This window comes from Protopterus annectens, chromosome 7.part0 (genome assembly GCF_019279795.1).
Source record: "Protopterus annectens isolate FY-2018-M chromosome 7.part0, PAN1.0, whole genome shotgun sequence".
Classification (NCBI taxonomy): domain Eukaryota; kingdom Metazoa; phylum Chordata; order Ceratodontiformes; family Protopteridae; genus Protopterus; species Protopterus annectens.
Genome location: NC_056739.1, coordinates 312616940 through 312632897, shown reverse-complemented (window position 1 = coordinate 312632897; position 15958 = coordinate 312616940). Strand labels below are relative to the sequence as shown.

At 38.5% G+C, this 15958-nt stretch overlaps 1 protein-coding gene across 5 annotated transcripts in view; it reads right to left on the bottom strand.

Annotated features, from left to right (window-relative positions):
- The window catches only part of SRGAP2 (SLIT-ROBO Rho GTPase activating protein 2), a 1651541-nt gene that overhangs the window by 319604 nt on the left and 1315979 nt on the right, over positions 1–15958 (bottom strand). For all 5 annotated transcript variants that reach the window (XM_044076850.1, XM_044076847.1, XM_044076851.1 and 2 more), the window contains one exon: positions 14019–14096. In XM_044076850.1, coding sequence (XP_043932785.1) covers positions 14019–14096 — 78 coding nt within the window. The remainder of the gene's footprint in view (positions 1–14018; positions 14097–15958) is intronic.

The following is a 15958-nucleotide window of genomic DNA, read 5'->3' as shown; positions in this document are numbered from 1 at the left end:
AGTCAGTTGGTCATAGCAGGTGTTGACCTAAAGGTCACAGCAGTACAATGAGGGTACCTCCAGGCTTCTAAGAAAACATTTTTAAAGGACATCATTAAGGGAAATGCCTAATGGGTTACATGACTCCTTCCCTGCTGAAGTTCCCGCAGGAAGGAGGAGAAGCCAAAACATGCTAGACGTCTAGACCCATAAGTACCCCTAAAATGACAGACCATTTGATGAAAGGTAAATGGAGAGCAGGAGGAACTTTCACTGTCCCTGTCTACATCAGTGAAAGGAGTCTCAAAGCAACTCAGAGACTCCCTCAAAGGAACCCCAAGAGGAAAAAAAACCTTGTGTTCTAACAGCACTCCATGTGTGGGTTCATGCATATACAAGTATGTGACTGACAGACATGAGTGAGTACACAAAAGCCAAGGTAGACACATGTCTGTATTGGATCTGTAGCTGGCACTAGAACAATGGGCCTAATAGTGTCAGTCCTGAACCATGGCTCAATATCCCAACAAGTATCAAATAAGTTTCTGATGTTTTACATCTGGAGCACAGACCTTGGCCTCTCCTCATTTGGGAACAATCAAGTCAAATGGGTTTGGGAGAGATTCCAAGAGAAACCATGGTCAAGAATTCCATCAATTTGTGATCAGGTGATCAACGGACTGCACTTCAAGATCAAGCTGCACACCAGATCAGATCAAATGAATGGAGGAAAAGATGGTGCAAGAACTTCAAAATACATCATCCCCCACATTAGACTCGCTTGTGAGCAAGAACCAGAAAGGGTTCAAGCTCCAACTAACCAGCAGGGGACCCCTGTCTCTGCAATGAGAATAGCACTGCAACACATGGCCTAACCACTAGGGTGGAAAAGGCCTAGACCAATACTCCAAACAAGTTCTTGTTAACAAACCCCCAGTCTTCCTCTTGAGCCAGAAGATGGGACTCTCCTGCAGGTGACCTGAGAAGCTTCTTTGCACCACAAATCAAAAGGCCAGGCAGAACTGATTGCCAGATGCCACGAAGAACTTTAAAGAAAAGGTTGTACAGACAAACATTTTACATAACAGGAAATCAAGATTCAGACTGTTGCAGCAGCAAAGAATTGGTAAGTAGTGGAGATCAGCAGTCATGCAATGTACGGTCATGGGAACCTTCGAATAAGACACCAAAATCCGACTATTGGAAAGGATAAACCCATATGTAATGCCTTTAAGGACGACTCTTCGATGTCAACACTGCAGATTAGTAACTACAGGCAAATACTGCACAATGAAACAACTGCTTGCATATAAATACTGCAAAATGTCACAATCTATTTACCCTACTATCAATAACAGTGATGCATAGTAAAGGGAAGTCTTAAGGCAGCGAGTAAAGCAAAGTACATAACCACCTCTTATTTCCTCAAAAAATAATTCATACATATCAGTTAATAGATCAGATTTAAGCAATGCACACACACAGCCATTTCTAGACAACAAGGTGTACATTAAGGTATAAACACCAGCAGATGGAGCAGTAGAAATGAGAAAAACTGAGAAGTGTTAATTAAAAACGAGGGGAACAGGGAAAAAAACAAAGACGTATGTAAAAGAACTCAAGAGAGAGTGCAATAACAATAAATAATTTAAACTACAATCTTAAACATTCAGTTCTATACCAGAAGATGGTGAAATGTGCATGAATTATTATTCAAGGCTTCATAGGCACATTTTACAGTTAAACAATAGGTATACATGTATACAGCAGCTCCAGGAAAATTGCGCATTTATTATAATGTCCAGAGCAAACCAGGGTTTCACAATAAAAAGCTTATGTACTTCTATTTTTCTGGAAGGGGTGCATTTTTGTGACTGATATTTCTTCTCTGTGCTCTATACCCATTCTGAACATCATTTTGTATGGATCCATATACACACACGCACACTATATATATATATATATGTGTGTGTGTGTGTGTGTAATCATGCACATGTGCGTGCGTATGTACATGTGTATATATATATATATATATATATATGTGTATATATCACACACATACTTTGATATATCGAAGTACAAAAATAGTGAGCAACATCAATCCTAAAGGACTTAAACTCAAAATAAAGGAGAGGAGACTTATGTTTTTTGCAAGGGGGGCTGCCTCCCTTCACTCCCCATGCTTATTATATATTTAAACCAGATCACACAACAATGGGGGAAGCTCAAATTCCCACTCACCACAGTTCTGCCAACTCCCACAATGTATCACCAGCAGAAGCGATCAAATCGATATTCAACCACTTCGGCTAGCAATGAAAATATTCAATATTATGGATGTACAATTATATTGAGTGTTTCCAGATATGCATTGCTATTATTATTATTATTACATCTTACACACAGTTTTGCAAGTGTGTTTGGTTGAACATTCAAATAATCAAGGTGCATTTTTGGATGATGCTCATGTGGGAATAGGGTGCACTACATAGGGCTGATTGCCCTTAAGTGGAGGTTGAGTAATCATAGAGTTACTATATATAAGTAAGGGGATACAAGGACAAAGACCCCACCAAACTAAAGCATCTTTTGTTTTATACAGAGTCAACGGTATGTGTGTGTGTGTGTGTGTATGTGTCTGCGCGTGCGGTTTACTGATAAGTTTTTGCTGTGCAATGTGAGTTCTTTTAGTAATCTTAGTTTGGTTTTAAGTGAAGATTAGCAGTTCTTATCATATTTAGAACACACACGCACTGAAAATGTGCTATCACTCAATAGTTCATGTATTGGTCTGGACTATTTGATGGTCAACATTTTGAACGTTCAATCATTATGAATACAATCATTTGTTTATACAAGGCCTCTGCCAATCATTTTCAGTGTTATCAGACAAAATCACCACAGACAACATTAGCATGCTGTTCATGTATTTTATGACTGACTGAGGAACTATTAATCATTTACCTCTGCAAACACATTTGAAGCTGTATTTCAGTCTTTACTAATATTACATTTGACAGAAAAAATCTGATGAATGTTACTTTCTTAACAATGTAAGCAGTGGCAGTGTGTACGTGCTACACAGGAAATGAGAAATGAATCCTGAATTACTGGGTGCAAACTTGGGTATACGTAGACTAAGTAATGGTGTGGAGGTTCTGTTCCTCTGGAGGGAAATCCATACCATTACACAGTCACCCTGGTAACCTGTTAACATAAACAGGGCAATAACAGGGCAATACCAAGCGGAATATAAAGTAGGCAGGTCCCGCAACAAGCAGCTTTAGACATGCATTTCCCTTTCCGCATGCTAAAAGAAATGAACACAGGAGGTCATCCTACTCATTGTCACGTGCTACAGAAGAGAAACAGTTTGAAAAATGAAAAATAAAAATACTGGTGAATTTGCACCAAGTGTTTTCTCTGCAGTTTTGATAACCAACCTATCATGAAAACATTGCTGAACAAGCTAACTCATAGTGAGGTCTTTGAATGAACAAAGCACGTACTTAACAGGAAGTATAAAAATATTCCTTACTCAGAGTAGTGCCGCAGATAGGATGTTTAGATACAAATAGCTAGATGAATGGCCAGCTCATGGGACAATTATAAACACAATAAATTCAATCAGGGGAAAATGCAGCTCCCAAACAAATGCCCAACCTTTGAAGAATTGCTGTGTTCTGAAACTTGCTAACACGCTGCATCAAATAAAAAATACATGGCTAGAACAAATATGCAGCAAAAGTAATTCTAAACTCTGTTTAACTCAGAACTCCATTTTTTTTTAATTTTGTGAACCATACAGAAATGTGTGGCATCATTTTATTTCATTAACACAGTCAGTACTGCCCTCTGTGCTTAAAGTGTGCATTAAATAATGAGCTCTAGTCCTTGATCTATAAATCCAGAGTGCATGTAACCTTTGTTCCTCAAAATACCAAGTCTTGTCATTACACATGTTGCAAATGATTAAATACCATATACACCTTCAAACCTCTACAATGTATGCCATCTAATAGGATACAGAAGATTCAACTCTTAGTTTATCTTGAGGTCTAAATTTCAGGGATAGTTCTGCTGAAAAAATCAGACTTTAAATGCATATAGCTTGTGCTCCTAAACATACTAAGTAAAGCCTATTAAGTTAAAATAATAAGTTTCATCCTTTAGTTGTGTTTTAAGTACCTCATCATCCATTTGTGACTCTGAGCAACTTACTTTACCAAACAGTGCTTTCGAGTCACCTCTGTATTACAAAACTTGGGCTTACTCACTTAAAAAAAATAAGGAAATACAACATAAAATGCACACATATTGAGAAAGAACACATGCATACCCATACTCTCTTCACTATCAGAATGCTGTAGTTCTGCACAGTAACATTTCACACTGCAGACTTGGGTGCTTTTTAAGATGCCTGGAACTGAAGCATGGCTGAAAAGCTCAGTAATACATCACTCATCTTTTAAATTAAGACACACAGTACTTCGTTCACTTAGGGTAAAATCGCACTTCAGAGGCTTTTTACTAAGTAAACTACTGCTCCTTAATGGCGAGAAAAAGTCCATATACTTCACCGTCACTGCATTACTGTCTTTTACATACTCTATAAAAGGGGTTTAAGAAGTACCCAGACTTGTGCCAGACTCTCATCTATGAAGGGCAGACTCTTGTAAAAGGTTTAGATCATTTCAGTGCCCGACAGGTCTCCACAATCACTACCGAGAATGTTTCTGTAGACGGACTGCTTCTTAAGAATTTTAGCATCCATAGTCACTCTGCCCCTCAAATGTCAGTGTGTCTTCTTTAACTCACATCCATGTCTATTACTTCCACAAAAGTGTGAACTCGGACATGTCCACAGTTATTACACAAGTAATCCACCAGAGACCTCCCTTCTGTCACTCAGTAATAGCCCGGTTACAAAGCTCAAACTTCTGTAGATACTACCGATGCCTTCCTACAGCAGACACTATCGATTCCTTCCTACAGAAGACACTACCGATTCCTTCCCACAGCAGATACTACCGATGCCTTCCTACAGCAGACACCATCGATTCCTTCCTACAGAAGACACTACCGATTCCTTCCCACAGCAGATACTACCGATGCCTTCCTATAGCAGACACCATCGATTCCTTCCTACAGAAGACACTACCGATTCCTTCCCACAGCAGATACTACCGATGCCTTCCTACAGCAGACACCATCGATTCCTTCCTACAGAAGACACTACCGATTCCTTCCCACAGCAGATACTACTGATTCCTTCCTACAGCAAAACTGACATTTGATATAAATCAGATCACCTGGTTCGAGCAAGCCTAAGAAAGAATAATTTTAAGCATCAGTGACCTGTAGAACAAGTGGATGGGGCTCTAAATTGTGGCATAGGCTATAAATAAATAAATATCACAAGATTCAAAACTGCATTTGACACCTATTTTACTCCAGCCTTAAATGAGGAAAACCACTTTTCTGCTACAATAGTGCGTCTCAAACAGTGAGGCAAACCTCCCCGGTGAGACCCAAGCAAGTCTGAAAATGTTGCAAACTTCAAACATTTTGCTATCTGATGCTGGATTTATATGTAATGTGGCTAAATGCACAATACCATTCAAGGCATATGTGTAATTAGAAATTTAATAGCAAACGAATGTACTACTGCCAATCCTTGGTTATATCAAGTGTTTGTGTATTGGTGGTGTCCATACACCTATAGTGCACATTGGCTCAAAGTATTTAAGGAACTTATGGTGGTACTCTCTGCCTTTTCTGTAATTTGAGACAGGCTCACTGAGACTGAGTAATGAGACCATTTGTAGAAGGATTTTGTGATGCACTAAGAATGAACAACTCAATTCTGTTTAATAAAATAAAGTTCTTCAGGTATAGTACCAGTGCCATTATCAGTAACAAAACGTTCTGGTAAAACATAAGCAGCAGTCTTCTATCTGTTCTCTGTAGCTTACAATCTAATCTTGGTCATATAATACAGCTCATCCCTTTCAGTATGCATCCATCACAACTGCAAACCCATTATTCATACATGGACCCACAAAATTCATATGCGGCCTTTTTCAACATCCTCCCAAGAGATTCCCATGCATGCAGAAAAGCTTGTCTAGGCATTTTTGCTCATCTTACAAGGTACATATTCTTTCAATATATGTTCGGTTTCACTATTTATATCTGGCTATCAAACTAATTTTAAGCCAGGGTTTTCTTTTTTTTTCCCCACAGTTCCTGGATACCAAGAATGTAGCTCTTATACAACCGCTATTCTCATTTTATACTGAACAAGTTTCATATTCCATATAACATACACCATAAAACTTGTTTTGTAACATACTTTCTCTCGTACAATGAGACCAATCTTCCATTATAAAATTTTAAACTCTAGAAAGTTCTCTACCAGCTTGAACATTTACAACTGGTCTCTGTTCTGCTGAAGGCATAACATGTTGAAACAAGGCTCTAATTCCATATGCAGATGCACTGCAAGCCAGTACCATACGCAGACGCACTGCAAGCCAGTACCATACGCAGATGCACTGCAAGCCAGTACCATACGCAGATGCGCTGCAAGCCAGTACCATATGCAGATGCTCTGCAAGCCAGTACCATATGCAGACGCTTTGCAAGCCAGTACCATATGCAGACGCTCTGCAAGCCAGTACCATATGCAGACGCTCTGCAAGCCAGTACCATATGCAGACGCTCTGCAAGCCAGTACCATATGCAGACGCTCTGCAAGCCAGTACCATACGCAGACGTGCTGGAGGCCAGTACCGTATGCAGACGCGCTGCAAGCCAGTACTGTATGCAGACGCGCTGCAAGCCAGTACCGTATGCAGACGCGCTGCAAGCCAGTACCGTATGCAGACGCACTGAAAGCCAGTACCATATGCAGATGTGCAGCAAGCCAGTACCATATACAGACGCGCTGCAAGCCAGTACTGTATGCAGACACGCTGCAAGCCAGTACCATATGCAGATGTGCAGCAAGCCAGTACCACATGCAGACATGCTGCAATCCAGTACCATACGCAGATGCGCTGCAAGCTAATATAAGTGGTAGAACTTTGGTCATAATACTATCACATTAACATATCACATATGTTATAACATATAACACTATCACATTACTTATCCCTCAAACCTTTTAAATGATTTCCTTGCATTGTGCACCGTTCTTCACCAAGCTATTAAACCATGCTAACACCATCCTTAGGTTAAGCATAAAATTATCAGAACTGTTTTCCAGGCATAGAAGTGCTTGTGAACCTTTCACACACTTTGGGGAGGGGAGGGTACTTCATGAATTATTTTTATCTTACAATCTGGATCAATTTCTTTTTCATCCAAAACGTACCCCAAATAATCTGCAATTTGCACATTACGATTTTTTTTACTCTTAAAACACCCACTTGCATTCCCCACAGTACTTTCACAAAGTTACTGAAATGCTCATTTTCTGACCTTTTAGTAGCTAATAAATAATCTAAGTACACCATCACATTTAAATCTTTCAACAGGTTTTTCATAAATCTTTAAATTTGTAAGCTATGAAACCCTGTATGGTAGTCTGTTACACTCATAATGGCAGACGGCAGACTAGCTTGTGCCCTCTCCAGCACCCAGACTGTAAGGTTGTCTTTGTTTTGAATGTCCTAATCCCCTCTCCTAGTAGTAACATGAATACCTGTGTCACTGTAAGGACCATCTATGCATGCATGCTCCTTCACATGCACTAATAAGGGCTACTCCGAGCAGATGGGGGGGTGATGCCCACATTCTTCCTGCACTGGCACACAGCATTCTAAGATGCCTCTAACAGTGCTAGAGTCCCACAAGAGTGGGGTGAGGGAGGAGTGACCAGCATTTCTTCAAACTCGGACAGGCAGGCCCATACTACCTGCCCACAATGTGAAGCTTCTGAGTCATTAATCATCAGGCAGCTTCGTGCAGTCAGTTCTTTATCCCGCTATGCTACTGGTGCAGGCTCCAGTATGCATAATGCTATAATGTGTAATATCTCATGGTCTCTGATATAATTGGTGCTGCTGCTGCCTCTATATCAATCTGCAGTGTTTTATTTTTCTTTTAATTATGCACTTACGTGAAGAAATGTATTAAATGTATGGAGGAGAACCAATTAAGAACTGCACAGATCTCTTTAATAAGACTGAAAATTAAATTTAGCAGCCTATTTTAGTATCCATTTACAAACAGAAAAAGAGAGACTACTGAAGTCAGACAGCGCGGCAAAACCTCATATAAAGTGATATTTGGACAGGAAAAAATTGTGCAACAATAACTTGTTTTCCATAACTTTCAGATCACAGACAGATGATCAGACATAGCTCTTTAAAACGGTGAATGACCCCTTTTTCTGTGAAAATATATATTTCAGATTAGACTGAATAAGATTGTTGTGATCTTATCATTAAGATAACAGATTAACTTGTTCTTGGAAAGAGCAATGGATGAATGTGATTTTCTTTTGCAATCTGTAAAGGCCTGCTAACCTATTTTAACACTGCCCTGGATGAATAATTTGAGAATGGCAGTTATGGTATTTAGACAGGCAAAAGGGTTACGCTGCTCATGAATGTGTTGCATGGTATGTGTACTTGAAAAGCAGGTACAAATTATTTCCTTTTTATCATTTAACAATAAAAATGCTGGCAAATCTGTTTCCTATTCTTTCACAAAAAATCAGCCAAAATATTAAACAAATGAAAAACCCATTTTAAAAGTTTGGATTTCACATGCAAAAAAAAGAGATTACAGTAATTGTAGTTGTACAAGGAAATAAAAGATGTTATACTGACAGACCACTTACATAAAAACTACCACACCTATAGATGTTATTTAAAGTTACTTATGTTTGTTGCCAAAAGTCTCACAGTGAAAAAGTCTAAGAAGTCTATAACCCAAGTATACTGATGTAGTTTCCTCTGCAGTAAGAACTCCCAAGATCAAACTATTAATCTCGGACTAGCAAGAAGGAAAAGGACGTCATCAGCTCTGGTGACATATTTCTTAGTGGTTAGACAGATTTTCGACACCAACATGTAGTCCTAGAATGCAAGTAGTAAAAGGGACAGCAATAACTCTGATGCGATACATTCAAAGCTTAGTGATATTACAAACAAACAAAACCAGTCTTTCATTTTGAAACAAGCTGCAAAGACTTACTGATCCATCCTTCTGAGGGAAGCAGTAAATAAACTTTCAAACCACTGAAATAAAACTGTTCCAAATGTTACACATCTAATGAAATGCATAACTATTCATATTTTTAAAAGTAAAACATTTATCACCAGATACATGCTCTGAAATGGATTCTCAAGCAAGCCGAAGTAACTCCTGTTTTTTAGAATAACAGCATAATACACGCACACACAGTAAAAACATTAACCTCTACAATGTATGCCATCTGCTAGGATACTTTCCCTCTGTGGGGAAAACGTTCTACTAGATAAGATCATGACACAGCTTACTAATACAGAATATTAGAAAAGAATGCTCCACTTAAGCAAAATAAATGTAAACAAACGATTGTGCGCCGCACCAGCCAAAGCCATTGGTACTTACAGTTTAACAGTGTTAAGACTTCCTCCTAAACAGATTTCAGAACTGTGTATGTTGAATTCGGCTGTTTACAGAGCAGTGCAGCAGATATCTCAACATACTCAAAACAGACAAAAGTGAGCAGCAGCAATTACGAACAAATAAAAAAATGACGAGAAAAGAGTGAGATTTGGCAAAACTGAGTCTTTTACTTAGACAAGTGACAAGCACATAGGGCTCCACTCAGCAATACTTCCAAAAAGCTTGGTATTATAATCAATCAACAAACTCCTAATAAATGCCAATGATATATTCAAGGATCTCACAAAACTGTGGGAAATGTACCCTGCCCAGAGTCTTCTTTTTAAAACATTCCTCATTATTAGTTTATCCCCTTCCAAAGTATCGGTTTGTGGACAGAGGGAAGGAATTTATTTTTAGCAGGAAAATGGAGTATATATATAGGTCTATTGGACATAATATTTTATGCAGTTATATAGTCATTTACTACTACCTTAGTTTCAAGCAAACACATCTTGTGCATGGGGAGGGTGCCTTAGCAAAAGTCTCACAGAATTAAATGAAATTACATTACAAATTAATTATCTATACTTTTCTCAGTGTTACATTACAAATTAACTGTTACGTGCTTCCTCTCACTCACACATACTGCTGCTGCTGAAAGTTATTACAAGACCCGAAATGCACTAATGAAAAAAAATAACCTGATTTTAGATGGGACACTTCCTCTGCAGAAGCCCATTTAAAAAGATAACTAAATGTTATAGCCAGATAAATATGACTTTCTATGCAGCACTGAACCTAAAAGTGCTCTGCTACCCCTATTTAAAACAAATAAAAAAAAAGTCTGCATAATTTACATAAGCAGTCTGATCAGAGGGAATATTTTCCTCACTTTTTTCAATATAATTTATATTTTCTGTAACTTACATCTTCTATTCATTATTTGTTTGGTGGGGCCTATATTTTATAAACAGAATTGAGATAACGGGTAATGGTTTATTGTCTAATAACGGTACACATGTGGTACAGCTCAAGCTTTATTACATAGCTGGCTACGCTTTCTTCAGATTAAAAAAAAAAAAGCCCTCTCATCTATGTTTTACTCTTTACTCACTGGATAGGCTTGGCTGTCTGTTTATGCATTCATATTACATACAAAATTACGTGCGTGTGTGTCTGCATAAATATATATATATATATATATATATATATATATATATATATATATATATATATTTACCTTCATAACGCTGATCTCAATATGGTCAACCCTGTATTCGCGAATACCCTAGTGCGAACGTCCCAAATATCGAATTCCACATATCCGAATGACAAAATCTCACCAACTTTTTGACCCATGGTAGCACTGGTGTGGAGGTGTGGAGCAGCCAGAAATGTCAAAATTCGTCATTTATTCGAAATTTTAAAAGTTTCGCAGAAATGGGTTGACCATATGTGATCAATGATATGAAGGTAAACCTATATTATATATATATATATATATATATATATATATATATATATATATACACATACACACTTCATAACACTGAAATTTCATAACGTTGAATTTCATAACTGAGACCATAACATCGAAAATTCAAAACACTGAAAATTCAAAACATTGAAAGTGTGCTTTATAACACTGAAAACTACATTGCACAAGTGAATAGGATCCCCTCCACCTACACCACCACCTAACAAACATACTTTCTACTACGTTTCTGCAGGGGGCAAGCCCCCTGCATCCCCCCCCGTAAATTAAATATATCAACTCCAAGATCGCACTACAATAGAAAAAAGTTGATTTCCTAACCTCAGTGCAACTCCAAGATCGCACTACAGTGGAAAAAAGTTAATTTCCTAACCTCAGTGCATGGTGATTGTGATACAGTGAGGTTAAGAAATTAACTTATTTCCACCTTAGCACTTCTTATATGGATTGTTTAACAAAATCAAAATACTAAAAAGAACACTCAGGCATATTTTGAAAAGTGGAACTGTCAGATAAAGTGGTTTTGGTACGGTAATTTGTAGGGTTGGTGTTAGGGACAGCAGCAGGGTTAGTGTTGGCATACTTCAGTAAGTATGCATGGGGGTATTCACCTGCCTGTACCACTTTACTTACTCATGTGAGCTAACCCTAACCCTAATTCTAACCATGCCATAAGGGTTAGAACTCACTTTCCTTAGATGTCTCAAAGAAAACAGCCTCTGTGTCCTGAGAGTCTCCCAACACCTTCAAAATTCCTATGCCCCCTTACAATTCAGCATGCAAAAAATCATGCACAGATCTCATGATCATGTGATAGCGTTAAAGGTGCACCCTATGTAAAGTGACAAGGGGGGAGAATGAGGGGGACCTCATGATAGGCACTTTCAACAACCACCAGTCTTCAGCTACTCTGTTAGACAGATGTTTCCCTGTGAATTGAACTACTGGCATTTATGGCATTGCTTTACATTGTAGCACTTTCCAAGGCAGTAAAGAAGATGCTGGTGACAGTCCCATCTCATTATTTGCAAAACACATGAACACTTCGAAGACTTAATTTAGCCAGGGAATGTGGGAACTTTTTTAAGATGTAAGTCACGAGTAACTGTATGACAAACAGGAAACAACCTTAAGGTTCTGCAACTCGATACAGTCTGTTAGCGTGGTGTCTTATGTCATGACATGTACTAACACAGAGTATTTCTGACCAACCCAAATGTACCAGCTTATGAGAGAAAAAAAGTCAAGCTGGAATTTGAGAGAGAGAGAGAGAGAGAAAGAACTTAATCAAAAAGACTCACCACGAAGTATCTCCAAAAGTTAGAAGTAAACTGGACAAATGAGGAAGCAGATATTTGTGATGTTACTCACCTGATGAAAGATCAGGGAGCTTCAAGACTAAGGCATAACTCTTAAATGAACCGATCTGAATTCATATTGCAGCGCAGTAAATTACTCACAAGCTGCCTCCAATTAACCTGAATTTGGCAAACCAGCACAACATCTCTGAGCTGTGGAATGTCACATGTCTAGCAGCCTACACATCTTTCTACTCCATAGCATTTTCTGAAAAGCAAATTAAGAAAAATAAGCCAAAAAATATCTTCTGTTTTCAAAAAGGATACAAACAGCAATGTAATCCTTAAACAAATTCCACTTTACTGTAATAAAAGTGCATTCAGAGTCTTCAAATCAGTACCGCAATATACTATAATGCACACAAATTGAAAGCTATATTTTTCTCTAGTTTTACACAACTTGCCATATCCTTTAAACTGCACAATCCACACACAGTGTCAGAGCACTTGCGTTCAGTTGGACTTGAACTTTCAGATGCCAGTATGAAATTCCTTTCTCTGTGCTAGTTTGAGACATTTACAGAAATATGAAAACATTATACCTATTAATTATAAATAACATAAATACTGAGGGCCTCTCTCGGGACACACAACTTACTGTGCAAATATCAGTGACCATTCTCTTCCTCATTACCCAAGGTTTTACGTGTTGCTAAGCAGCAGTTCATAAGTCACTCAGTTTCAGAACTATTAATGTTCAGATGGAAATGCCCTGCGGTGGTGGTGCTGCGGTAGCGTTGTCGCCTCACAGTAAGACACTGTCCGGTTCGATTCTCAGCTAGAGCATCTTCTGCGTGGAGACATGCGTGAATGGGCGTACCTTCGTTGAAGGTTGTGCGTCAGGGCTGGTAACTCGGCACGTAAAAATCATCTACCAATCATTAGCGGACCGGAGTTCCGCTGTGGCGACCCCAAACCGGGAAAAGCCGAAAGACACAAACAAATGTTCAGATGGAAATATTTTATGCTTCCATAATTAGTAAACATCTTGCAATATCTCCAGTGCAATGTAATATATGTGGGCAGTGACAATGTATTTTTCAGTCTTTCAATGTGGCATTTCACACCACCTCAATAACATGTAGGTTCATCAGTTATTAAAATAAAAATGTAAATATGAACAAATAAATAAAGATCAATGCTTCTTCTGCAGATTAACAGTGTTAATGTCGCTGCTTAATTGATACCTTGCCCTTTCTTAAATTACCATTAACTAAGTACATTAGTTAAGGAAACCATCCCCAGAAAATGTTAGGGGTCCATAAAAAGCTATGGCTGTCAAACTGAAGTATACATTAAGGCAAGATGAGGTAAAGTAACAGCTGTTCTATTCCCTCTTCTACATAACACAGTTAGGACATTAGTGTATTTTCTAGTCTCAGAAGTAAAGTTCTTTCAGTATTGGTGTCAAACATACAGACCACCCACCCCCTCCCCCATGACATTTTTGCACATTTACTGGTTGAAATGGAGACAAGGGTTCACCTAACAAACTAAGTAAATGGGAACAAAATTCATGGGGTATACAATAACTGTAATAAAGTGTATAAAGGTAAAAGACAAACAAAAGACCAACTTACCCCTTTCAAATGCATTTTTGATATCATTCACTTCAACCTGTGAACCAGACACTCGGAAAATGCCCTCATGTTGCATTCCTAGAAAATCAAGAGAGAAGGCAATGTACTTCTAGAAGAAATCTAGTAGCATTTACATTAATATTTTAAAGAAACCATATCGTACAGTTTAGATTAGTTGTAGGAAAAGTGTCCCATACCACCCAGTAATTGTAGTTAAAAAATTACCAGAATTAATACAGTTACAGGCATGATTCTTTGCTTATCAAGAGCATCTGTGTATTAAACTAAAAAAAGCATACCGTGAGACTAACTCTATATAATGCACATTTTTGTAAATGAAGGCTTTGCATCAGAGTTGCCTACTACTGATGTATTTCTAAAAGAAGCGCTACCAAGGGTATTTTTTAACTCTCTTTCTTATTTTTTCACTCTTAAATGAATACAATGTAAGTATGTAAGTGACATTTTTGCCCAATGACAACACATACTATAATAAACATTTATTTTATTTATTTATTTACATTTGTTTACCAGGAAATTCCGACTGGACGCAGGTCCTTTTTCAGCAGATGCCCGGGGAGAAAAGCTCCACATCATGTACATGATAGAGATACAAAGTTGCAGCAGTAGTAAACAACATTACAGGTTGTTGGCTTTAATACAATAACAAGATATTAATTATCAGCAGTATCTACAGTAAATGTTGCAAGTTAAGATTGTTACTAATATTATAAACAAGAAACAAAGTTGTCAGACAAGATTTTAAAGTATGTAAAGACAACTAGCTAATTCTGACTGTGGTTAGTAGTGGCGGTGGTATAGTTGGGTTAAGAGTCTAGGTGGGGGGGGGGGTAAGGGTGGGGGTGTTAGTCTGGATTAGAACAAGGACAAAGCCAGTGCAAATTTAAGTGGAATTTGAGCGCAGTCTTGAAAAGGCTGCTGGAAGGTAGAGTAGTTATAGAGGGTGGAAGATTGTTCCAAAGTTTAGATATGGTACATGAAAATATGGCTTCTCCTGCTGAGTTTTTGGGTTTGATAACAGTGAGTTGATTTTTGTTGCTTGATCTTAGGGGCCTAGTGGAGTGATAGGGTTGGAGAAGGGTTTGAAGGGAAGGGATGTTATGGGGGTGGTTAATAAGTTTATGAGTGAGTTGATTAAAGTGAAGGAGTTGTGGGTGTTCTAGACAGTTTAGTTCTTTAAGGGAGATACAATGATGGCTGCAGTAGGAAGTTCCACTGGCATATTTAGCAATTTTGTTGCAACAAGCATCCAGCTTGGGTAGGTCTGTCTGTCTAAGGTTGGTAAGTATGGGGGATGCATAGAGTAGGGTGGAGATTAGCTGGGAATTGGCTATGGAGATTCTAGCCACCTTGGTTAGGAATTGGCAGCTTCAATATAATGTGCACCAAGTTTCTTGTGAACTTTTTTTAATTGTGAGATATGTGGATGTCAAATCTAAGTTTGTTGTTCATTTCCACACACAGTAATTTTGTGGGTTCTGATGGAGAGATGATGGTATTGTCTTTGGCGAGAATGATGAAGTGGGGGGGGTGTTTTGGGTGGCTTTGGAAGGTTGGAACAGGAGAAGTTTTGCCTTACTTGGGTTGAATTGGAGCTGAGCATTGGATAGCCAACTTTCTACAGAAGAGAATAATTCTTGTGTGATTTGTTGGAGTTCTGGTAGAGTGGGGGCAGAGCAGATGAGAGTATAGTCATCTGTGTACTGTATAAGAGATGCTTGTGTGGTGGCAGTATGTAGGTTGTTAGTGAAAAGTGAGAATAGCAGAGGGCCAAGGATAGACCCTTGGGGAACTCCAAGAGTAACTGGGAGGTGAGGTGATAGGTTATCATCCCAGATTACTGATTGCTGGCATCCGTGTAGGAGAGGTTGGGGGGAGTAGAGAGTAGTAGCTCATGAGATACCATGTCAAAGGCCTTT